This window comes from Acanthopagrus latus, chromosome 21 (genome assembly GCF_904848185.1).
Source record: "Acanthopagrus latus isolate v.2019 chromosome 21, fAcaLat1.1, whole genome shotgun sequence".
NCBI classification, from domain to species: Eukaryota; Metazoa; Chordata; class Actinopteri; order Spariformes; family Sparidae; genus Acanthopagrus; species Acanthopagrus latus.
Genome location: NC_051059.1, coordinates 4,992,849 through 5,018,602, shown reverse-complemented (window position 1 = coordinate 5,018,602; position 25,754 = coordinate 4,992,849). Strand labels below are relative to the sequence as shown.

Here is a 25,754-nt window from a genome sequence, read left to right as displayed (position 1 = left end):
CGTTTTGTTCTCTGTGTTTACGCACGCATGTGTATGTGTGTGTGTGCGCGTGTCAGCAGACTGTCTGATGCAGCGTCTTTTTTATCAAGTGTCATTGCATCCCCATCTGCTGAAGACACACTGTCTCCCTCAGCCTTTACACACATGCATGAGCACTGTATGTTAGAGCAGCAGAAAGAAGGTGTACACGTTTCACCAAGCCTTTGAGTATTGTATTGCAAAGCTTTGGCACCAGATACAAGTTTGATGAAAGGGCGAGGGAATATGCTAAACTGTGGAGTGCCTCAAGGTGATTGCCTGGGCCCCTTTCTATTGGTACTGAGAGCCATTATGACATCTGTTCTTGTGTAACATAAACTGACAGTTTATTGTAAATCAGCTATCAAAGGGGCATCGTTCACAGATGAAGAAAGCACAAGCGTTATTACATTTTAAGAAAATAACATATTTGCTTTCTTGTTGAGAGTTCAATGAGGAAATTGATGCCACTCTCGCATTAACCAGAAGTACCAATCTTGTCATCTCGGCCAGAGGGCATTTAGGCTTTTCCAAAGATGTCGTCTCTTCTTTCAATCTTTAACAAGTGACCAAATGGTTTATGTCGCATCATGTGCATGGTCTCCTAGGCCAGAAATGGCCTCACACACACAAGTGTTACTAATCTGTTTGGAATGGTCAATGGTCATGAAATGGTTGTGTGAGAAAAGTTATGGCTTAAGTATCAATGCCAAAAACTGCTATCTCACGGATAATTAAACCCAGCTATGTTGTGGGTTTAATGTGTGAAACTGGAAAAAGATACAGGGGAGGGGTGCCAGACAGACAGACTGTGAGCTGTGTCTAAGCCATTTTAGACTTGATTGAAAGTGAAAAGAGCAGCGGTGTCACCATCACATTCATCCCCGTGGCCTGACCAACAATAGGCTTCAGCCTCACAGACACAGAAGGACAGAGAAGGGGGGCTAGGTCCGAAGCCAAGATGGAAAGAGAGAGCAGCACTCCCAGCTGTGGGAAAGTCTTTATACCTCCATATAATCTGCCATTGAAACTTCTACGCCCATCTGAAATGCTAAACTGAGTTTCTGGAGACAAGTGCAGCGATGACTGATGACTGACAGGACATTATTTAGACAGCTTGGAGGGAAGATCGCTCTCAAATGTTCCCCCGATGCTTTTAAGAAATGCACTCCTCTGATTTTTGCCTGATCTTTTTGCTCACTGCTGTGATGATTTCAGCACCGGAGGATGAAATTTGGACTCCCTTACACTCCGCTGCGGTTAGTGCAAATTGGCTCTACAGGTACAGTATACCCATTATAGAGATGGAGGGAAGGAATGGAAAGCCTTTTTTGTGACATTTATGATATTACCATGAGCTGTGAGAGATTTATTTGACAGGTGGACTCAGTGGGAGGGAGAGATTGCAACAATTCAGAGGGCTCTTTATGTCTATCATTGGCAGATGCATTAGCCTCTCTCTCTCTCTCTCTCTCTCTCTCTCTCTCTCTCTCTCTCTCTCTCTCTCTCTCTCTCTCTCTCTCTCTCTCTCTCTCTCTCTCCCCCCTGCAGTCTGTTATCTTTGTGTCTCTCTCATCCTTCCTGTCACATTCAGATGGCCTGTTTGGCTCAGTGCATGTTTTGTTGCTCAGTCATGTCCTTTTGGGGAACGAGTGGTTGGTTGGTTGTCAGTATTGTCTGTGAGGTGGTCACTCAACATGAGGATGTGTAGGTATGCCAAGCAGGTCTTCGAGCTCAGTACGTTAGGGCGTCGGTGTGTTGGTAGGCATGAAGCGAGTTAGGTCAATTTGTAAGTATGTCAGTCAGTAGATGGTTGTGATGGTTGTTTGCTCAGTGCCTGTGTGGGTAGATTGGTCTGTTGGTGTGAAGTTCAAATGGTTTGGCCCTCTTGCCCACTAAGAAACTGCACAACAGCTTGCATTGTGAAAATTCGTTGTTAAGTCGTTGAAGGTTTAGCGGACTTAATCCAAGTCAGTTTGGACAAAAGGACTGCAACTAAAGATTAGTGAGAGTGCAACGGTCTGCCAAACTTACTATCATATATGACAGGAAAACAGCAGATTATTAAATTTAAGAAGTTCAAACTAGTCAAAATACATAAAACTGATCGTCACAGCTCAGAATAACAGCTTCTGCCAGTACCTTGTATTGTAATGTCATTCCCTCTCTGTCTGAACAGTTTCAAGGTACAAGGATGACTTAACAAAATGGTACACTGTTTATGCTACAATATATCCCATCTGGAATGTTTGCACATGTTGATGCATTGTGTTGAGGCAAGAGTTGAGTTTGGACAACCCCACGCTTGTGTCTTTTTGCTTTAACCCTCCACATCAGAAACTTCACTTCCTTTGAGTTTGAGGGCAGGGTTGCCCCACAAAATACTAGCAGAACACAGTATGACCCAGCTCGGCTTAGTCATAGGTGTGTAGATTGGTAACCTTTTTTGACTTTTTTATGTCTTTGTATGAATCTGAAACATTGTCTGTTTTTTTGAGACACAACACAGAATGACTGCTTTGATAATAACAATATTAGTGTATGGTAAGTGTTCAGGCTGTATCAGTAATGGCACCAACACTGACCTTATTAATCAGATCTGGTATAGGCCGTGACCAATGCGAAGGATCATATTATCCCTTCTTACATAGACCTGAAGAAGCGCATCCACACCGACCAAGGCCTTTGTTCTGTTTCATGTTTTTTTTTCAAGGCACTTCTATTGCTGTTGTGTCTGTAAGTCATTGTTTTGATATTCGTATGTTGGCAATCTGGGTGGTAGGTTGAGATGTCGATTTTAACAGCTGGTGGCATTTGTACTGGTGGGAAGCGGCGAGCCGACAAACACGCCAACTGATGCCTACATTAGTAGCCAACTGATGCCTACATTAGTAGGCATCAGTTGGCGTGTGTCAGTCCTTTTCAACCCTTCGTGTGGTCTTCAGTTTCCCCTCTTATCCTCCTGTAGCTCTTCATCTTTCTTTGTCATACTGAAAGCAGTGTGCTGTTGATTAGGTCTCAGCATGCGTGTCTATTTATGTTTGTCTGCTTCCGTGTGTGTGTGTGTGTGTGTGTGTGTGTGTGTGTGTGTGTGTGTGTGTGTGCGTGTGTGCGTGTTTGTGTGTTCACAACATTTGGTTTGGAAAAGGCTATTGTGGGATTTTGCCAGGGAGATGGCTTAACACGCGCTTATTAGGCTGCTCTACCATGCTGGCTCATACCCCAGAATTTAAGTGTGTGTGTGTGTGTGTGTGTGTGTGTGTGTGTGTGTGTGAGAGAGAGAGAGAGAGAGAGAGAGAGAGAGAGTTTATCAGAGCTTTAGACCCTATGCCCAAAATAGCCATATCATTGCTTTCCAGTTAGCTTGCTCATTCTCCCTTTATGTCTCTCCCTCTCTCTCTCCTGTCTTTCTAGCTGTGAAAGCAGTAGTGGGGTTGCTATGGTTTGGTGAGATACAGTAATCCAATGTGTACACACACACACACACACACACACACACACCTCACCTCATAAATAATTGACCTGTCACAGTGAGACGACAGGACAGACCAGATACACTCTCCCCTCCCCTATTCTCTGTTCTCCTCTCACATTTCTCCACCTATCTCGTCCCTTTTATTCTCTGTTTCCTCACTCGCCATTCTTTTACTCTGCCTTTTGTTCCACCTTTACCTTTCCTTCTTTCCAGTTCTTCTTTTTGCCTCACATTATTTCTGTTAGTACCTGGGCTATACAGGAACCCTGCAGTTGGTGGCATTGCAATGAAATGGCTTAATTTGGTCTTTATTTTAAATTGATTTAATAAATGTTTGTGAATTGATTAAATTTAGGGTACAGCTGACAGCTGTGTATTCAGAATTTACTGGAAAAAGCTAATAGTATCATAATCATGAGTTTGAATAAGTCATAGTTATACTTATTGCTAAATTATTTTTCTTTGAGTTTAAGGAAGTTATTATGCGTCCAACTTCCAAGTCGATCACACATGTCTGTAAGGGCAAGGTCAGGTTCCCGACTTTTCCAATGCATGAATTTAAGTGTCCTCAGCTTAGCAGTGGGGCCCAATAACAGAGCCTTGAGGTACACCACAGTAAAATTCTTTATCTCTCCCATTCATCCAATTTATATATACACCCAAATTTTAATATCACCTGGTTTATTAGATATGATTTTTACCTACTTTTCAATGCGCCACGATGCTCTACCTTTTCAGGGTATATTTGATCGATCCCTTCACAAAAACATTGATTTCTGCATGTCTGCAAAAGGTCCCTGGCACAAGAGTCTATCAACTGTGTTCTGAAGAGTTTGCATCAGAGTGTCATGAATGTATGGACAGACATTTCTTTTGGTTGTTACCCACATTAGATGGCTCATCATGCTCACCAGAGTCTGTATAAAGACTTAAAGCAATGGTTAGCTTAGTGTGTGGGGCTGTAAAAATTAACTATGCAAAGCAGAGTTAAAGATCATCTCACCTAAAGTTAGTACCCTGGGGTGTGTGTGTGTGTGTGTGTGTGTGTGTGTGTGTGTGTGTGTGTGTGTGTGTGTGTGTGTGTGTGTGTGTGTGTGTGTGCAGACAGGAAATGATCACACCCTAGCAACCCCCTTCTTCACTGCACACGCTCTAATGCATAGAGGTATAAGGGGAGAGAGGCAGAGAGTATCAGATGGCACAGTGCCCTGTTAGAGACATCTCATTAAGATGTGTGTGTTTTGTACTAAAGGTTCACTCTGTGAGTTTGTCTAGGATCAGATTACCACAGATTTTCCTTCTGCCCTTCTGTAGTTCTTTCTTTATCCCTGGCAGTCCAAAAAAAGATCTTGATAGAGGTTATAACAAAGGGGAAACATCATGATGATGTAGAACAACTTAAACATCACTGATCTCTGTACTTTTGTCATCATTAAAATCCACAAAACTTCAATACATGTGTAGATTAACTGCTTTTACAAATTTAGTTTTAAAAACAATGGAAGCACGCAAGGTTTCCATTCATTTGAAAGATGCCTGTTGCAGTTATGTAACAAGTATCATTAAATTGAAACTTAATTTTAGTGAATGATGAAGCTCACTCTTTGTTCCTTCTCTCTTGTGTCTTCACAGGTTTTCACCTCAGCGGCACAGTAACTGAGCCAGCCACACCATCAGAGCCAGAGGTCACCCACAAGGTGGCCATCAGCTTCGACCGATGCAAGATCACCTCCGTCACCTGTGGGTGTGGGAACAGAGACATTTTCTATTGCGCCCATGTGGTAGCACTCTCCCTTTACCGGATTCGGAAGCCCGAACAGGTAATTAGTCGTTAAACAGTCGATCAGTCTATTTGTAATAAAATGAATCACCAAAAATCTCACTCTAGTTATGATGAGCTATCTTCAGTTATTTGACATTTTATAGATGAAACAATTAATCAACTTAAAGTGAAAATGGTTGGTGGTGTAATTGGTGATGAAAATGATCTTCAGTCAAACCTTATAGTGCACAATAGAAGAGATCAATATTGAATAAGACTTTTTCACGGAGACCTCCTCCAGGCAACCTCCAAAAGTCATAGAACAACTTAAATAGTATGTAGTTGACTCATCATGCACCAACTTTCTGTGTGTGTGTGTGTGTGTGTGTGTGTGTGTGTCTGATACAGGTGAAGCTGCGATTGCCCATCTCAGAGACTTTGTTCCAGATGAACAGAGATCAGCTGCAGAAGCTGGTCCAGTACCTGATCACAGCCCACCACACCGAGGTGCTGCCTACCGCCCAGAAACTGGCTGATGAGATCCTCTCCTCCAACTCTGAGATCAACCAGGTCCATGGTGAGAGGACAACCTTTGTGGCCAACTTTCAGCTCACTTTTGATTGATTCTCAAGCAGAAATGCATGTGATTGTGTGATTTTCATAGAAGCTTTAATGTCTCACTTATCCGCCACCTTCATCTAGAAAACATTTCTAATGTCTTTGATGCATGGGAGTCAATAAGAGAGCGATTATTGAAAAAAGTCAGCTCAGTCCATCCCTTTGCACCGATATCTTCAACGCAACAGGCCAGACTTAAAAGCTACCAGACTTAAAACATGCTGCGTGCTAGCCTACAGGCTGTCATACGTTAGACGCCTGATTACTCCAGCAAAGCAGCAAGGCAGGCTTCAAATGGCTTGTTTGATTTCTTAGTTCCCACTCTCCAGTGACTACCTCCTTCCATTGGCGGCGGTATGTTGAAAAAGCAGGGGGAAAAAAAGTTGAATGGTGAAATAGACACAGGAGACGAAAGAGAGAGAGAGAGATGTATGGAAAGGAAAGGGACACTGAGAGGAAGAGGCGGGAGAAATGCAACTTCGGGAAATAGGAGAGAGGAGAGGGGAAGGAGAGGAAAGATGAAAGGACCGGAGAAAGTGCTGAGATGAAAACGAAGAGAGCCACAACAGACCCGCAGCGGAGACACGACAAACTAGACACATCCTTCCACCAAACAAAACTCTTTATCTGTTTGTCTATTTCATCCTCCTTGCTAAATGTTGACATTCTCCAGTTCGCCTGTCCAGGAAGCCCCGCGATGTGTTTCCTGTCTGTGTTTGACAAGGGGGATCATGGGGGTTGAAGTTCAGTCGATCCAGGAGCGAGGCTTCCTTTGATGGAGGAATGTTGCTGTTTGCTGTTTCGTACAGCCAACCAGTTGGAAACACATCTCTGGGCTTTCCCCAGCTCGCTTCCTGCTAGATCAAAGCAGCTTCCCCCTTCTGAGCATATCTACATTTCCCTGTAGTATAACTCACATACATACACACACACACACACACACACACACACACACACACACACACACACACACACACACACACACATACATGCACACACAAACACACACAACCAGCACTGAACAGAAGAAAAATAAAGTTGGCCTTACGGTCCCTCAGTGCATGATTAGCCTAAATCGAACAGCTTTTCATAAGTGTCACGTAGGTGCACTATGAGTTAAATGCAAAAGAAATATGTATCAGAACATCAATGTAACAATTCAGGAGAGATTTACACTCATTCACATTTAATGATTCTTTTGGTTTTTAAGGATTGGATTTCTACCTATCCCCAAGGTCTGAGGAAATCTGAAATGACATGTTAGAATTGAGCTAAGGAGACAATGTTTTGCCAGCATGGTTGTCTAAAAGTAAACTCCATTTCCCATGGTCTCTGTCTGTTTATTTTGTTGTTCGAGTGCGAATTGGGAACAGGAAGGAACAGAGTGACATAGTGAATATACAGACTTTGATGTGGAGGGAGGGATGTTGATGTTGGACTGAAATTGTCCATATTGGTTCTGTTTTGGTCACTTTTTCGCGTGTGTTTTTTTTGTTTGTTTTTTTATTTTATCTGCATATGTTTCATTGCAGGCTTGGGAGTGCCTGTCATTTAATGTGGGTGTGTGTATGTGTGTGTATTCACAGGTGCACCTGACCCGACTGCCGGCGCCAGCATTGACGATGACAACTGCTGGCATCTGGATGAGGATCAAGTCAGGGAGCAGGTCAAACAGTTTCTGTCACAGGGAGGATACTACGGCTCCGGGAAGCAGCTCAACTCTATGTTTGCCAAGGTATCCATCATCACTTCATGTTCCTGGTTCGATCCATGGCTCGGATATATTCATTGATTAATATTATCAATATCCTCATAAACACACCTAGAAGTAAGAGAAGGGTTTGTCATCTTTATGTAAACGTTTTGCTCAACAGCAGTCTATCTGAACTCACCAGTGAACAAAGAGGCCCAAAAGACTCAAATATGTTTGTTGTTTCTGTGATATAAGCCTACAAATCCACAAATGAAAACAAAAAATCCAGATTTTGTCTGATTTGTCTGATCCAGTGAGTTGGTCTTCCACATTCATAAATTTGGGGGACTTACAAGATAGATTATTGGTGATATCACAGCTTCAGATGCTCAGATGACCTTCATCCATAATAGGGGTCAAATGCCAAAAATACTCAATAATTTCTCATAATGCAAGTCGGCAGTATCTTTTATTAGACCCAGCCTGACAAATTGAACCTCACACCTGCAGTTTGAAACACAGGCTTTCTTTAAGGATGGAAATGAGGAAATGGAAAATAAATAAATAAATAAATAAATAAATAAATAAATAAATAAATAAATAAATAAATAGAGAAATAAATAGAGAAATAAATAGAGAAATAAATAGAGAAATAAAGAAATAAAGAAATTAAGGGAGGAAAGAAAGAAAGAAAAAAGAAAGAAGATATTAAGGGAGGAAAGATAAAAAGAAGGAAATAGAGAAAGGGGAAAGACTGGAGAGAAAGAAAAGAGGAAAGAAATCAGGTAGAATCAAGGAAAGATGGAGAGAAGGTAAAAATGAAAAAGGAATGAAAGAAGGAAAGAAAGACGGAACACAAAAAGAAGGGAGGAAGAAAGAGAAGGAAAGCAGAAAGTGAACAGGCAAGAAACAAGGACAAAGAAAAATGTGTGAAATACAAAAAAAAAAAAGCCCAATCCAAAAATTACCCAAATGATGTAATCAGTAAACTATTAGTAAACACATTTGTGTGTAATGTTCATGAAATGCCCCCTTTTGAAATGATTTCTAACAACTTTGTGTCAAAATAAAATCTTTTCTGAATTTCTTCCTCCTTCATATTGAACCAACATGTTATTCTAAGCTGTCAAAGATTCACAGCAATTGAAACTCTCAACTTCTTGTCTCGATGGGTGGTTTCGTACTGGAAAAGTGGCTCAAAGAAACAGGGCGCCGGCAGGTCCTGAGACGCCTTAAGAGTTCTTTAACTCTATTATTCAAACTCAAGGCATTAACAGGTCTTGATTTAGCTTTGTAAATCCTCAAAGTCAGAGTGGAGGATTTATAAATGCACTTTTCCTTTTGCTCTTTATCTGAGTGAAACAAGCCCACTTATAACAGACATATACTCTGATAAGTGTGAGCTCTTGGTTTTCAGTGCCGAACTATCTCTGTTATTCAGGTTTAAAGGGCATTCAGAAGGTTTTATAACATCTAAAATGTAACTTTTCAACCTTTTGTATACTGGATGACGTGCTGCTGAGAATCATCACCTTTTTTCATTTATTTTGGTTTCAAACAAGATTTTCATCCATCATATTGAAGTATTAAAGGAATAGTATTGCATGTTAGGAAATGTTTCCTCCTCACAGCTGAGAAAATCAGTTTAGAGCCAGGAGGTGGTTAGCTTATCTTAGCATGAAGACTGGAAACTGGTGGAAATAGCAGTGTATTTATTGTTGAAATGTTTTTCTCTCCTGAATTCAATTCTGATGAGCGAAGATGCAAATCAATACCAGCTGCCAGAAGGTCAGAGTGTTCTGGAGTACATACAGTGGCTAAGCTTGTACTCTCTGGGTCTTTCCAGGTGAGGGAGATGCTACGAATGCGAGATTCCAACGGCGCCCGGATGCTGACGCTCATCACGGAGCAGTTTATGGCAGACCCCCGGTTGTCCCTATGGAGACAGCAGGGCACAGGCATGACAGACAAGTGTCGGCAGCTCTGGGACGAGCTGGGTAAGTCGGAGAGACACACTCTATTGCAACGGCTTGTTTGTTTACTTTTCTAATCGACCAATCAGCTTGGTAGTTAGCCCATCAGTCACCGTGGGTCAGACAGCCGGGCCGGCAGAAGTGTCCAGCCTGTCAGTGACTCAGACAAATAGGGGTTCACCTTGCTGGGTAAACGTTCATCCAGTCAGTAAGCTATTAGGTCATCCAGTCTGCAGCTTCTCCTCCCGCTCGGGCCTCTCCTCTCGCTCCCCATACAGAGTGAATGATAAAGGCTGCCGATCAATATGGCTGCTCAGCTTCTCTGCAATCAATCTCGGCGTTTAGGAGGTCAATGAGAGCACTTCCTGGGTAAGCGAGGGAGATCATGACACAGACACGGACAGAAATAACAGCCAGACAGTCTGGGTTTGGTGCCTGATCATTTTCCTCACAGATGCAGACAGCTGACCCAGCTCGAGGTCTGTGTATGTAGAACAGGTGAGGTTGGTGCACAAAGCTGCTCGTTATTATCACCAGTATTATTTTGATTCCTACAGCATAAGAACACTGGTTTCTATAAATGGACAAGGCAAACTCTTGGGGAATTTGTGAAAGCCGATGCATGATATTTTATATATTAGATGTAGTCTTTGTGGAGGCAGCGCTGCAGTGAAGTCATGACTGTAGAAGCATTACTTTGTGAAACATTCAGAGGTATAACCTAGATGTAATGGCATTATGTGGTGAAACTGAAAGCAGCACATTCTTCAACTTTTCAGGCATTGAAATATGATGAAATCTTTATTTTTTCATGGACATTAGGGTTTTGAATTCAGCCATGTTGGAATAAATTGTTCAGTTTATAATATTTCAGATGGTAAATCTTAAATTTGCTTGTTTTCTCTAATCAACAGTACAAAACCTAAAGATATACAGTTTACCATCATATATAACAAGAGAAAAGTGCTTTCATATTTGAAATTCAGGGACCAGGGAATGTTCTACATTTTTTCTCAATTAACAACTGAACGATTATCAGAATTGTTGTTGATACACTTTCTTTTAATGAACAAATGTTTTAAATACAAGCGAGGGATGTGGAATGGCAGTATTTTCCATTTATAAAGTATGATCAATAAAGGTCTTGAGTTTTCCTGAGAAAAGAAAAGAAAGCACTGAGGAAAAAAAAGTATTTCAAGAATTCAACCAGGTCCCATCACCGCTGACACAGCCGGGGTCAGATTCTTGTTAAGCAGCTCTCAATTACCTCTGCTTCCGTTACGTCCTGACCACTGACCACCGTCCTTTCCCCAGGTGCATTGTGGGTGTGCGTGGTGCTAAACCCCCACTGTAAAAGTGAGGAGAAGAGTAGCTGGTTGAAGCAGCTGAAGAAATGGGGTGACATGGACGTCTGCCCGCTGGAGGACGGCAACTACGGCAGCGAGCTCCCAAACATCACCAATGCTCTGCCGCAGAGCAACTTGGCGCAGGGTCAGCATGAGCGCGCGCGCACGCACACACACACACACACACACACACACACACTTCAATCAAAATATGTCACAAAAATATAAGACAGGATAATATGAAACCACCGCTGACTGTGTGTGTGTTGTTTTCCTCAGACTCTCTCTCCAGGCCGAGGAGGACGGTGTTCAGCCGGGCGGTGGAGGCCTGCGACCTCCACTGGCAGGACAGCCACCTACAGAGGATCATCAGCAGTGACCACTACATGTCTCCATCCTACCAGAGAGAGGGCGAGAGCCTGCTGTTCAACCCACAGGGCCTGCCACTCTGGCTAGGTAAACACACACACATTAGTGCTCCTCAGAAAGTCAGCTTTCTAATTTTGACTAGTTATGTGTGAGTACACTCAATTTCACTGAAAATGAAACAGTAATTCATTGGTAATTGCATGGAAAAGTGATGGATTTACCTGTTGTATAGATGCACACATCTATTAAGATTTGTTTTGTCAAATAAAGCCACAAATGCGTACTGAGAACACAGGCACACACAAACTGTGTATTACGAGAGTTCAGAAAAACTTCAATTTCAGGATAAACAACTATGTCTCTATGCCACTTCCATATACACACAATCTGTAATTTCATCAAAAGCTGACAGACACGCAACACACACATGCACGCACGCGCGCACACACACACACACACACACACACACACACACACACACACACAGTAATTCTGCTGATATTGAGGCCAGTATCTGCAGTAAGCAGCTTCCAGCTAAGATCTGTCAGATTCTGCAACTTAAGCCAGCTATCAGGCGTTCTGCTGAGACTGCACTGTGTGTGTGTGTGTGTGTGTGTGTGTGTGTGTGTGTGTGTGTGTGTGTGTGTGTGTGTGTGTGTGTGTGTGTGTGTGTGTGACATTCCTAACTACATCCTGTGTCTCACAGTTTGGAAGAAACTGCATGTCTGTGACCGTGTATAGCAAAGCTTTTCCTCTTTCTGTCGACCACACAGACCACGTCCCGACAGCATGTGCTCGCGTTGACGCCCTGCGTTCCCACGGTTACTCCAGGGAAGCCCTGCGATTGGCCGTTGCAATCATCAATACGCTTCGCCTTCAGCAGCAGAGACAAATGGACATCTACAAACACCAAAAGAAAGGTAAAACACGGACACAGACACACACACACACACACACACAGCTGTCTGATTGTTGTGGACAAATCATTTCAACATTTCTTTCTTTCCTGCCCTCTTCCTCCCTCAGAGCTTCTCCAGAGGGGCGTAACTTCCACCACCAACCTGGAAGGCTGGGTGGGGCATCCCTTAGACCCAATTGGCTGTCTGTTCACAACACTAACCGAAACCTGCCGCGTGGACGACGACAACACCATGGACACTGGAGGTATGAAAACAAATATCTTCTATTTTTTAAAGAGATTCTGATGAGAAACCATCACAGCCCTGTGCCAAAATTTGATGCAATCTGTCAGCCCCATACACACTTACTTTAGTAGAGTTCCCATGCTTACTCTGGCTTTGTGGCATCATTTAGCTCTTTGGTGTGTTTTGCTTGAAGACTTTCTGCAGCATAATCATGTCAAATCATTTTGAATACACCAACAAACTGTCAAATATTAGGCCCTTTCTCTCTTCATCGAAGATGATTGGTTCACTTTCTTCAGTACAAGCTCCAACATTGAGTCACTGAAATGTCCAATGTTGCTTTCATTTATTATATCTATGTTTCACTTAAATGATAGACACCACGGTATACCACAGTGACATGGTGAACAAAGCTGGGAATAAGCTTCACTGCACATTATGAGCAGCCATTAGTTAAGAGTGCTTGGCAGAGCTGCAGAACAATATTCATCTATTACAGAGACGGGAAATTATAGGTAGCAGGACTGGATTTATAAAATTAAATGCAAAAATATTGAATAGGTGTTTCAAATTATGTATTTTCCAAGTACTGTATTGGCTAAGATCTATGTTAGTCATTTTACACAATAAATGGACAACAAATTCTGAAAAATGGCTTTTTGTTACAATCATTTGTCAGTCAACAAAACAAGAAGCCTTTAGTCATGTACTACTACTACTACTACTACGTTGAGCTGAATGCTAATGTTGTGGTAACATGCTCACATTGACAATGCTAATTTTCTTTTGATTACTGGGTATAATGTTTAGCATGTATAGCATCTTAGTCTTGCATGTTTGCATGCTAATAGTTTGCTAATTAGCACTTAATGCAATGTACAGCTGAGGCTGATGGGATGTCATTTGCTGGTTCTTGCTCCACATATTTGAGGTTTTGTGCTTTTCTCAGTTTTTTAGTGTCTGGATTTTGGATTGTCATTCAGACAAAATCTGTCATTATAATAAATCACCTTGGACTGAGAATTTTTTGGGGCATTTCTCACATTTCCAGAAAATCTTTGTGGATTATTTTTAATTGTTTAATCAAAAAGTCAGTGATAATGAAAGAATTATTATTTGTGGCCACAGTGATATATAAATAAACATAAAAAAGATCAAAAGTCTAACCCACTGTCCACTCAGTCTACAAAGTGAGCCAAAGCATGTACTTCATCAAAACACACGCTCATCCACAAAACATCAGTCAACGAACCAATTTGCCATTTGCCGAATTTTCCAAAGACAGGCTATAATTCCCAATGCACTTCACCAGCTGATGCAGTGTAACCCTGAGCAGAGGTGATCGGGCCCACCAGCAGTGACTCATCAGACAACAGACCTCATGTTCTTATATCAGGACCAGGCACTGTTGTGTTGCAGACAGCCATAAACTAGCAGCGCATGAATGGATCGGGCTGGAACACCCTGCTCATTTAGACCACACTCCATCTCCGTGTGTGTGTGTGTGTGTGTGTTTGTGTTTGTGTGTGTGTTTGTGTGTGTTTTATGTATAGAATCCATCACCATTTGCATTTCTCACCCTGCCTAGGCCTTTTATTTCACCAGTGGCCATCGACCACAGCAGAATAGGGGTTGGGTTTTCCCATTGTCACCAGGCTACAGGGAACTATTGTCAACTCAAACAATGCTGACCACTGGCACACTCATTTTTGTGTGTGTGTGTGTGTGTGTGTGTGTGTGTTGGCGAACGAGTGAATGATTGTCTTGTGTCGTTTGGGGAATTTGGGAGAGTGGTATGACTATTTTGCATGCGTGTGTTTGTGTGTGTGTAAAGAATGGTCAGTATGCTTTATTTCCTTGTGGAAGACAGCTGGGAACATCTGTTAAAGGGGGGGCAGACCCAGACAATGTGGCAGCCAATCGCAAATGCTGTTTTCTCTCTCATCTTTTCAAACTGACCAATCGCTTAGCAGCCATTGGATAAAAAACTAAATTGAGTTAACACTGGGGTTAAGTCTGCAAAATCAGTTTCTGCTTTTCCACAGATTTCCACCAAGAGAGCCCCACACACTTAGAGAGAGAGAGACACACACACACACGCATACATACATGGAATAAACAGGATTGAAGGGGATCTATTGCTCAGAGGGGATTTAAGCAGAGTGATGGGGTGGGGGAGTAAGAGAGAACAAATGGGCACCAATCAACAGCTGAGACTCCCGTGGCATCTGTTCTCAATTATAGCTGTCGAGCATTTGGCGTAGGGTTAGCAGCCATCTTAGATGAGTGATCGCAATCGTGAATGCCGCATTTATGTGATGTTAGACAAAGACATGCTTCTTTCAAGTCTAACTTTATACAGCACACACACCCCTGAATATACATTATAGCCATTGGTATGTTCATATTATGTGTTCAACTACACTGTAAGAAATGGAGGGAAAAAAAATGGTCACAAGTCTTGTGTATTTCCATAACGCAATGCTAACACGAGGCCTCACCAAGCCAAATTACTGCCAAAACTTTAAGAGACTTTTTGTAATGTATCTATTTTCATGAGCTTCAACCTCCAGGATAAAAAAAAACAAAAAAAAAAACTACTTGATTTGATCTAACCTGAACGTAAGCCGAACATCTTCAAATCAGGCAGGTTTTTTGCACTGGTTAACTTTTAATACATTTGGGCGGGTCAAAATGTGTCTTTGTGGATTGTGTTAACCCCCCCCCCCCCCTTTATCAGATGAGGGGAGGGGTTTAGATTGCCAGGTCACTGAGTTAGGCTCAGCTTGAATCACGCTGCTTACCGATGACCCCCCCCCCCAAAACAAGTGTCATCTCAATTCATTCGAATTAGACTTCTTTGTAAAACTTTTCTTTGTAACTGTGCATATGCTGCTAGAATTAAACTGTTCTTTCTTGTACTCATATTTGACTTCATAACAACAGGGAGGCTCTGAGTCTTCATCCCACCACCAATATGGACAAAAAAAAAATCCTATGATATAGTAAATATAACCAAAATTATTCTCAGATGATTTGGCTGGCTCCATCAGGCAATTTTGTGTCTGTCAAATCTGGCAGCACTGCTGCAGTTAAGTTAGTAAGAGATTGATTTATGGCCAGCACCTCTCTCACTGCACATATGGGCATGTCAGTATCGTATTAAGATAGACTTATAAAAAATCTGAACCTCTTCTGTTATGAATGTGGCTGCTAAATCCCCTGCTGTTCTGCAGTCTTGAACGTATCTAAACTGAATTCTTTGCTCTGCAGTCTCTTTGTTTCTCCTGTGTCAGCCTCACTTCGTATGAAACCAGTGGAGATGTTGATATATGAAGCAATAATATATAATACATTAAGCAACTGGAGCTGAACATGTTGGCCACAGAGAGCCCAAAACACCACATAGTTTTTTATCTGTCTTTTCAGAGGGTGACCCCAGGCCTCCGGTCTACCACCATGTACCGGTGTGGGGCAGTCCTGATGGAGGGGAGTCTTACCTGACTTTGGCCTTAGAGGTGGCTCTGATGGGTATGGGCCAGCAGAGGATAATGCCAGAGGGCCTGTACGCTCAGGACAAGGTATGATAGTCCTAAAAAACACGCTGTCATGTGGTGCATTTGGAGTTGTGATGTATCCATTGAAACATAATTCTTAGATGTTACAGATTCTGATTGATTTTCCCCCTCACAGAGCATACAGTAATACTAGGCGATTTGCAGTAGGTAACTAAACTGCATCTATGGTTTGTTGCATATTAAAACAAGTGGTTTGAATTTGCCCGGTGCAGACAATGTCACCATTACAGAAAATCACTATAATTAAACGTCTGTGTGAAGTAATTACCATGCAAAAACGGAGAGAAGGTCACAGCGTTTTTGTTTCCAGAAAAACAAGCAGAAAGTCGCCGACTCATGTTCACTTTGAATTAGAGTAAACCCAAGGAACGTTTCTTTGTGTGAATGGTAATCTGCTTTAGTGCTTAACATGGCTGCCATAGAGCACTCTTAATATCTGTGGCATCAACACAAATATTAATGTTTTCGGCAGGGCGAGTCCGTTTGTCTTGCACCTTTCGACAGCAAGGCAATTCAGCTTGCTTTACATAAGATATAAAGGCACTAAGAGAAGATATGCCTCAACAATTAGACACACAGGGGAATAGGAAGAGACACATCTATAGGTTTGATAAAGGAGTTTCAGTTTTAAGGGAGGCTATCTACATTTCCTAAACAACCTCTTAACGGTGAAAAAAACTCAGTCTCCATCTTGTGTACTGTAACGTTAGCTACACACATATGTAAGGGTGTGAGGTATTAAAGCACCCTGCTGGTCCTTTAATACCTCAAGCTCAAAATCCCTTCTTCAAAAGGTATTTAAACTTCAAAGTGCTCTGTTATTCTCTCATATTAAATAGTTAGAAATCATGGATCTCAACTTCTTGCAAGTCTACCTTTGAACAAATAACATTTGTCATGACTTCATTGTTGGTTTGAATATGAGATTAGTCCAAATGCACTGGAATGCTAATTTTAGCACATTTGCATTCATTGTGAACACAGCATGTATTGTATGATCACAGTGGATAAATGTGAGTTGTGTATATGTTCTAGGTGTGTCGTAATGAGGAGCAAATTGTTGCAAAACTGCAAGAACTAGAGCTGGACGATCTCCTGGTTCAGACTCTGCGGAAACAGGCCATACAGCTGCTAGAAGGTACGACAACGGCATCCCTTCAGAGCGTTTCATACTTCTGTAAAACATGTTTTTACCCTAGTGTTCCAGACTTTATGTTAAAACCAAGCTGTGCAAAAAAAGACTTGATCGTTCTTCTACTGAAAACAATTGTCTCATTGTTGAGAAGAAAACTCAACATTGCATTATCTCTCTCTCGGTCCAGCTGGTCCATTCAGCGGTCTAGGTGAGGTCATCCACAGGGAGAGTGTTCCCATGCACACGTTCGCCAAGTACCTCTTCTCTGCCTTGCTGTCACATGACGCAGACCTGGCCTACAAGGTGGCTCTGCGCGCCATGAGGTCAGTTTCTTCAATCAGTGCAGTGTATTCTGTTGAGCATATTTACACATTAATGCAGATGCTTAGTCATTTCTAAATGATTTGTGATACCCTCACTATAAGTGGAAACATAAGACTGTGGTCCAAACGATTGACAGCTTCTATCCTAAATGATGATCAAATTTGTTTTGGGTATTCACACTAATATAAGCAAAAGTAGTATGATATATTACAGTACATTAAAGAATGAATTCCCTGCAGTATCAATATACCTGAGCAGTTCCAATGATGAAATGTCTCTTACATTTAAAGCTAAAGACATGATGAAAAGTATAGAAGAAAAACTAACGTTGTGCGTTCCTGTCAGGCTGCCGGTGCTGGAGTCATCAGCAGGCTCCGGGGACGTGGGCCACCCTCATCACGGCATCTCCATAGTTCCAAGCAGATACCCGCGCTGGTTCACACTGGGACACCTGGAGTCACAGCAGTGTGAGCTGGCCTCCACCATGCTCACTGCTGCTAAAGGTACTGTCAAAACATCTGGATCCCCACAGCTGTAGTTACAGAAGAGCAGATGGCCAATCAGACATTTTTCTTCTCAGTGCATGCTTGTTAATATAGTTGTTTCTTTTTCCCTGCAGGTGACATGTTGAGGTTGCGGACGGTGCTGGAGGCCATCCAGAAAAACATCCACTCCTCTTCCTTAATCTTCAAACTGGCCCAGGACGCCTTTAAGATCGCCACACCCGCAGACAACCCGCCTGATATAACTCTGCTCAACGTGGCACTGGAGCTAGGACTGCAGGTACCGAGTGTGCGTGTGTGTTTGTGTGTGTGTGAGAGAGAGAGCAGGCGAAGTATGAGGGCGAGTCAAACATTTCTAAAAAGCATTTCACCACACAAAGAAATGCAAGCACTGGTCACCAGTCAAAACATGCAACAGTTTCCTTGAACTTGTAATTTCTGCAGGCCTCCACAGCCTCACTACAAATTAACAGAGAAAACATCACACAGCATCTTACCGTTGTTGATGAGAAGAAACCACATAATGAAGCCTTTCGGGTTCCACATTAAACACTGAAAAAACTCCTCAGATGATCAAGGCCTGCAGTGTGGCTTCAGCCACCTCCTTCTCCTGGTATTTAGAGTTTCAGCTGAATTCTTGTCAGCAAAACTGCTAAATAAGTGCTCAAAATGGAAAGCTCTCAATTAGTCATCGGTGTAATTATGAAAACATTCTGGATGCATCTGTCATCACTGGAGACGTGTGGTGTTATAATTACTAACTGCTAAATTATGAAAAGCACGTACGTTAGAATGTTTTTGTCCATATTCTAATAATAATCACCAATGTAGAAAATTTGATGTGTTCTTTTTCCCGTCGAGTTCGGTAGCAGAATCAGAAAAAACACTGTGTTCTTTGTGTGTGTTCTGCAGGTGATGAGGATGACTCTGTCCACACTGAACTGGAGAAGGAGAGAGATGGTTCGCTGGCTGGTAACCTGTGCCACTGAAGTCGGTACGTAATGCCTTTTCACACAAACACACATCAGTCAAACAGGAGCCATGGTCTAATCGCGCCCTCCACAGTGTCTTAAGATCTTCTTTGGTCTACCGTGATGCATTTTAATTCTGCTTGGAGGCAGTCTTTGACTTTGAGACACAGATGGGTGACAAATTACCAACCAAAAAGCGTCATCGGGCTTCAATGCTCCCTGTCATTCTTCAAGCCCCTGAATTCTGCTGCAGGGATAAACACTGTTTTCCCACAATATATTTCTTCATTTGATGTTTTGATGATGGTGGAGAGCTTTTTATCGTGTAGCCCCAAAGTCACACTCATTCTTTTAAACTGTGAAATAAACTTAATAAACATTCATCAGGGAGAAAATATAGAATCATACGGACATCATATGATCTTCATCCTGACCACAATGGGCCCCATTTAGACGTGCTCTGTCACTAGTGCACTTAGGGTGCGTCCAAGCCCATTTTGCTACGTAAGCAGCGGATAAACTATGCTCGAAGTGTGGTGCACAGTGCAAAGAGGTGGTATTTAGACTCTGAATTAGTCATTGGGCAGAACATAAATCAAACCAATCCGAGTGTCATCTCCCAGTCCCTTTAAGAACCCGGTGCGTCAGGATCCGAAACTTATTAAACAGTGGCACTCGTTTTTGCTATGGGAAAGGGATGCGATCCTCAGCTGCTGGCCCCTCTGCACTGCCATTTCACTATCCCTGCGTGTATGTGTGTGCGATCCTCAGTCGGTGGATCAGGCAGGACGGGTCGTAAAAAATCAGCCTGATCGATAGCGGTGAAATGTGAGGAGAGAAATACGCCCTTAATGCGCTTCATGAGATGAGATAGAGCCCAATAAGTGTTGAATATTTAAATCATTCTCTTCCCCTCAGGTCTGCGGGCGCTGGTGAGCATCTTACAGAGCTGGTACACTCTCTTCACACCGACAGAGGCCACCAGCATCGTGGCAGCCACCGTCATGTCCCACAACACCATCCTGCGCCTCAGCCTCGACTACCCACAGCGCGAGGAGCTGGCCAGCTGTGCCCGGACCCTGGCCCTGCAGTGCGCCATGAAGGACCCCCAGAACTGCGCTCTGTCAGCACTGACGCTCTGCGAGAAGGACCACATCGCCTTCGAGACGGCCTACCAGATCGTGATCGATGCAGCCTCCACGGGTATGACTTACTCTCAGCTGTTCACCATCGCAAGGTACATGGAACACAGAGGATATCCGCTGCGCTCCTTCAAGTTGGCCTCCCTCGCCATGACCCACCTTAACCTGGCTTACAACCAGGACACACACCCAGCTATTAATGACGTGCTCTGGGCCTGCGCACTCAGCCACTCTCTGGGTAAAAATGAGCTTGCAGCCATTATTCCCCTGGTGGTAAAGAGCGTGCACTGTGCCACGGTGCTGTCTGACATCCTGCGGCGGTGCACCATGACGGCACCGGGCCTCGCCGGCATTCCCGGGAGAAGGAACTCTGGGAAGCTGATGTCAACAGACAAGGCACCGCTGCGGCAGCTCCTGGACGCTACAATCTCGGCGTACATCAACACCACGCACTCTCGACTGACGCACATCAGTCCACGGCATTACGGAGAGTTCATAGAGTTCCTGAGCAAAGCACGGGAGACTTTTCTGCTGGCACAGGACGGCCACATTCAATTCGCCCAATTCATAGACAACCTGAAACAGATCTACAAGGGCAAGAAGAAACTGATGATGTTGGTCAGGGAGCGCTTCGGCTGACCTTACCCCTCCCTCACAGGGACCCTCTTCTTGGAAAGTAGTTAAACTTATTTGTTTCTATTTAAGGTTTTTTGGATTCCTTGTATTTTTACTTCTTATGTTGAGCCATTTGTTGACTTCAGTCTTAAGTTTTTGTCCTGTTTTGTTGTTTTGTTTCTTGAATGTGAACCAGGAAGTGTTCGCAGTGCATTGCTCTACTTCATTGAGACTGCAAAAGGGGGAAAACGGCTTGAAATGTTAAAAAAACAACAGCAAAAACAAAGTATTTTCTCCTCAAACTCATGTTAAATCTTGTATGAAAAGTCAAAAGATCGTGGTGGGGGAAAAAAAAACAAAAAGGAAAAGAATTTTAATTTTTCAGTGGCACATGACGATTTAAAAACCAAAAGCTTTTGTTGGATGGGGTACTTACTTTGAGCCAGAAGACACTTTCAGCTGGGGTTAACGAGGAGAGACGGGGACATGGTTTTCTGAGTGGAAGGAAAATGTCATTCCAAAAGGAGGGAAAACACCCACTGAGGAGCAAAACACATATAGTGTTACTGTCATACCTCGACTGTGTTATTTGTCAGCTTTAACTTCTCTATCAGAAATGGCCTCTTGTTTCATTCAGGGCATCTTAGAGTAGAGAGGGCAGAATACAGAACTACACATGTGGTCTCTCTGTAAGAGAAGCCAGTATCACCAGGTCTTGACTGAAGCCACTCTAGACTAGCTCCCATCCTCTACACCTGCTGGTCAGTGCTTTTCCTTAAGAATATCGTCAGAGGAAGAACCATATTGCTTCACAGAGTGCATGTTTTCAAATCCACAAGCCTGAGAGTGACATTATCCAGGCTGTTCTAGCTAAGTAGACTAGTTGAGGCTCCATGTGCACATATATATATATATACACAGTATATCTCGTATGTCCTCCTGTAAGCTTGTTAACAGTGACATTACACGACTGTGATGAATGGAGTGGTCACAGTATTCCCATCTCCAGAGATACCACTGCACTGCTGTACAGCTATTTGTGGCCAAAACCATTTAAATCTATAGGACTCCAGCAGTCACCTTTCACTTGCTAGATCAAGATTTAGTCAACAAGCAATACAAGTCAAGTCAAATGCGCTTCATTTTTATCACCCAGCGGCATTATTTTCACCTTCTTGTATTTGTTTGGAAGCTTTGGGACATGTTGTTGCTTTCATTGACTGTTAGTTGTTAACTCTGCATGTAGCTAAAGCCCCTTTTCCATCTCAAGAACTATTTAATGTGCAGAAATCTGGTTCCTATTTTGACTCTTTTAGTCATGGTTCCTAAATTTAAAGCCCTGGCAGACAATATGTACTTTTTGCACACAAATCCCATCAAAAGATTATTTTTAATTAATCTTGTCAAACTTCACATTAACCACTGATTATGCGTAACATGTTAGCAGCCAACTCCCTCGACTCTGCTAAGCTTTTTGACTTAATTTAGCAGACTGTTTTGATTTTTATGGCAAACTGTAGCAGGTAGCTGTTGCTAGCAAAAAAGTTAACTGACTGTACACTGGCTGTCTAGCACCAAATAGTAGACGGCTAGCTAGCTAGTAAATATAGTGGACACTCTAGCTGCTAATGAGTCAATGGAGATAAAATAAAGCTCCGTGTCTGCTGGATTCGTAAAATTAGCAAATTAGCATCAGACGTAGCATCTTTGTGTGTCAGTGTTGTGGCCATGGCTTGTTCCACTGCCTCCAACTGTCCTAAAAGAATCAATTAACAGTTGGTGAAGTTTTGTTTGATGAGCAAAAAAAATGAACTGTTGCTAATTGCAGTAATCGCACTTGTCCCCGTCATGGCTAGAGTAAAACTGAACATGATAACGCAGTTGTTCCTGAATGTTTTTTAATTTGTGTGATGGAAAAGAGACTGTAGTTACTAAAGCGGCTGTCCTGTAAATGCTATTGGTTGTGATTATTGTGGACTAAGAAGACAAGCGGTGTTGTCTTTCACACAAAAAAAACCCCACAGTATGTTTTATGATTTGATGACATAATCATATATATTTGAGACCACACGCCTTGGCACAGGAAGTCATTTTTCTTTATGAGGGATGCTTTTGCTCTCTGGTCTCACCCAGTGGTAGAGTGTTGTTGTTAATGGCCGTATACAGTACAGCAAGAGCTTGAATCTTTACTGGACTAAATGTCATCGTGCAAGCACTTCACACAAATACCTCTTCAGTACGTTCCTGCCTGCTTCAGCATTTATTTATTGATTGTTTGGTAACTTTTGTATGACTGAGTAGGAATCGCAGACGCACGAAAAAGAACACGGCGAGTGAGTCAGCCTGTTGACGGCAGAACGATAAAAGAAAAAGGGGTTTCTTTGACTGCAGGAACATTTTCTTGTCTGCTTTTACATTCCATGAGAGCTACCTTCACCCACTACCCAGGTAGTCAGTCACAACTCTGGGCCTTTTTGATCTGAAGAAACGCAGATAGAATAGGGAAAAAAGGAAAACTGAGCAAAAGAAAGAAAAGAGAGGCTTAACTCAGTTCTCAGGGACATCACTTAAAGAAACAAAACAAAAAGTAGTAGCATTAAGCATTTAAGATATTGTAAATATTAAAGTGTCAATTCAGAAAATTGTAAAGTTATAATTATTTATGATAAGTATGTTATGTGTTTGTTTTTTTATTTTTTATTTTTTTTGTTCTTTGGCGGGGGTGTACTTGAACTGTTTTGGATGGGGGAATTTGACAGCGTTTTTTTTGTAAGAGCAAAGACTTCAAGGCATTTCTCAGGTGCTCCTGTGTACATTTCTTTCTGTTCGTTTTTTTGCTATAATAACTATTATTTGTATTTTTATTTTTTATTTTTTGATTTGCAAAGAAAAAATAAGTGTGTTCCAAAAGGAGAGGATGAAAATGAGGAAGGCATTCATTTGTGAACGGATACGTACTAAACCTGACTATGCAGAACCTCGACGATGGTCTTGTCACCTCTTTAAAGATGTCCCCGAAAAACTTAAAGGTGCGGAAGTGGACTGAACCACTATTAAAGAGGAGGGGGTGGGGTGGGGGTGCAAAAGTGAGACCAAGCATGCTTGGATTTGGACAATGCGCAGTAGCCATCCTGCATACGCTGCAACATATAGAGGAGAGGGAAAAAAATTGAAAATGGTGGGAAATGCCTTTGTGATCGATCAATGTACAAAGTTTATTTTTGCTTTACTTCTTTGTTGGTTTTATTTAATCAGGACTCAAGCCTTTAGTGTCTTCTCAGAGGTGCCGAGTCATGTGGCGGCGCTGCAGTGAGACAGAACAATACACAAATTTCAAGAGAGTCTGAAACAGCAACTGTATGAACAAAAGAGATGGCCTGTGGATGACCTTGTGTTCATTCCTCATTGTAACTCGTTTCTTCTTTGTTTATTGCTTTCTCAACTCCCCTCAGCCTCCAAAGTTGGCTGTGTTTACCTCTTTGATCTCATCACCATAGTTTCTCTTTTCTAATCTTCAGTTGTCCGCCGCCTCTTTCCGCCTCACACAGGAATGACTGTAGTTCGAAGCGATGCAGCGATGTGTCCAGCTTTCAGCGTGGCCGCTTCCTCTCTTGACCAACAGCAGCCAATGTTTCTTTTTACAGAAAAAGGATAAAAAAAAAGAGGTTGAATTAATATTTCTCGGCTGCTACGTTAGCATAATAAGGCTGTTTTCCTGAGTCGTAGATGATGGAGGGATTACATTCTACCACCTGCTTAACTTGGAAGCCTCAGCCGACTGCCTTTTGTGTGATGCATTCACAAACAGCATTACAACAAAGACGTTCCACCGTCTAACTTAATCTCTGTTTTTCAGTCTGTGTTAACTGTATCAGCCAGTTCCTGAGGTTTTCTCATTTCTCCCCTTTCAGTCATTCTTTCTTTCTTTCTTTCTTTCTTTCTTTCTTTCTTTTGTAGGAGAGTACTATTTGCTGGTAGATATCTAGTTCACCTACTGTTTCCTGGGTTGTTTTGTTTTGGATTCTCTCTAACTTAAGGGAAAATTGAAAGTGTTTGTTGCCTCTTTGTGCTACTGATTATGAAAAGGTATTTCCAGTATTTGTTGCCACAGAAGTATGATAGTTTATCATCAACACTCGTTTTGTTTTCTGTTTTTTTTTTAATTTGTAATTTTTTTGTGCAACTTCTTGAGCTACTGTCTATAAAGCGAGAATTTATTACTATTTATGTAACGCTACTACCATTTTATATTGATTTGTGTTGGAATCTCAGTGCTTTTCTATGAATAAAGTGTGAAACACGTTACAAGGACTTCTTTTTCAAGTTTGTGTCGAACCGAGACGCACTTATTTGGAAGTGATACTCTGCGTGTGGCAACATGTTTCAAATACAGCAGCTTGATCATTGAACGCTCTACCTGCCCCTCTAAACGATTGCGGTTTAGTTTAGGCTCAAACCTACCTGGTAAGGTTTAGAAGATCATAGTTTTGGTTATAATAAGTATGCTGAGTCTGGTAACTTGCAGTAATATATAAGGATGTCACTCATTTTGGAAACCTAACAAAAAAATCGCTCTTGGTCACAAACGGTCCAGTCTCTGGAAAGTTCAGGGAGTGACCTGTTCTATCACCCTGACAGTGAAAAAATATAAAGTATTGGATTAAACTATAGTTTTGTGATATTAAATGCAAACAGCACTGATGAGCTAACACTGGATGCATTTTACAGTCAGCTCACCATCTACAGTTTTCTTCATGTGGGGTGTGAAATCCAAAGTGTGTCAGTACATTACTTGTTAGAATGAGCTGTTCAGCCCCAGCTGGCTTTTTGGCACAGACTGTTGTCTTACCCATATAAGTGCTTTTGTATGGAGGAATGCAGTATTTCTTAGTGTTGTATACTAGTTCATTATAAGTGCATATTGTAGGGACCTGGATGACTGATAACCTTCATCTGTATCTGTATCCATCACTGAGAATATGTGTAAATATTTAATTTAAATCATCCATGCCAATAGTTAACTTTCCCTGATATAACATTTACTAAAACCTTATATGAAATATGGTCATGTATAGTGCAAAGTATCC

At 42.1% G+C, this 25,754-nt stretch overlaps 1 protein-coding gene across 1 annotated transcript in view; it reads left to right on the top strand.

Annotated features, from left to right (window-relative positions):
• The window catches only part of zswim5 (zinc finger, SWIM-type containing 5), a 69,551-nt gene extending 44,579 nt beyond the window's left edge, over nt 1–24,972 (top strand). Inside the window, exons 2-16 of the mRNA XM_037084051.1 lie at nt 5,126–5,313; nt 5,664–5,832; nt 7,460–7,608; nt 9,413–9,563; nt 10,854–11,030; nt 11,165–11,341; nt 12,028–12,174; nt 12,281–12,418; nt 15,829–15,980; nt 17,013–17,115; nt 17,300–17,435; nt 17,782–17,939; nt 18,056–18,219; nt 18,852–18,933; nt 19,829–24,972. Coding sequence (XP_036939946.1) covers nt 5,126–5,313; nt 5,664–5,832; nt 7,460–7,608; nt 9,413–9,563; nt 10,854–11,030; nt 11,165–11,341; nt 12,028–12,174; nt 12,281–12,418; nt 15,829–15,980; nt 17,013–17,115; nt 17,300–17,435; nt 17,782–17,939; nt 18,056–18,219; nt 18,852–18,933; nt 19,829–20,691 — 2,954 coding nt within the window. The 3' untranslated portion in view covers nt 20,692–24,972. The remainder of the gene's footprint in view (nt 1–5,125; nt 5,314–5,663; nt 5,833–7,459; nt 7,609–9,412; nt 9,564–10,853; nt 11,031–11,164; nt 11,342–12,027; nt 12,175–12,280; nt 12,419–15,828; nt 15,981–17,012; nt 17,116–17,299; nt 17,436–17,781; nt 17,940–18,055; nt 18,220–18,851; nt 18,934–19,828) is intronic.
• Nucleotides 24,973–25,754: the final 782 nt, after the last annotated feature.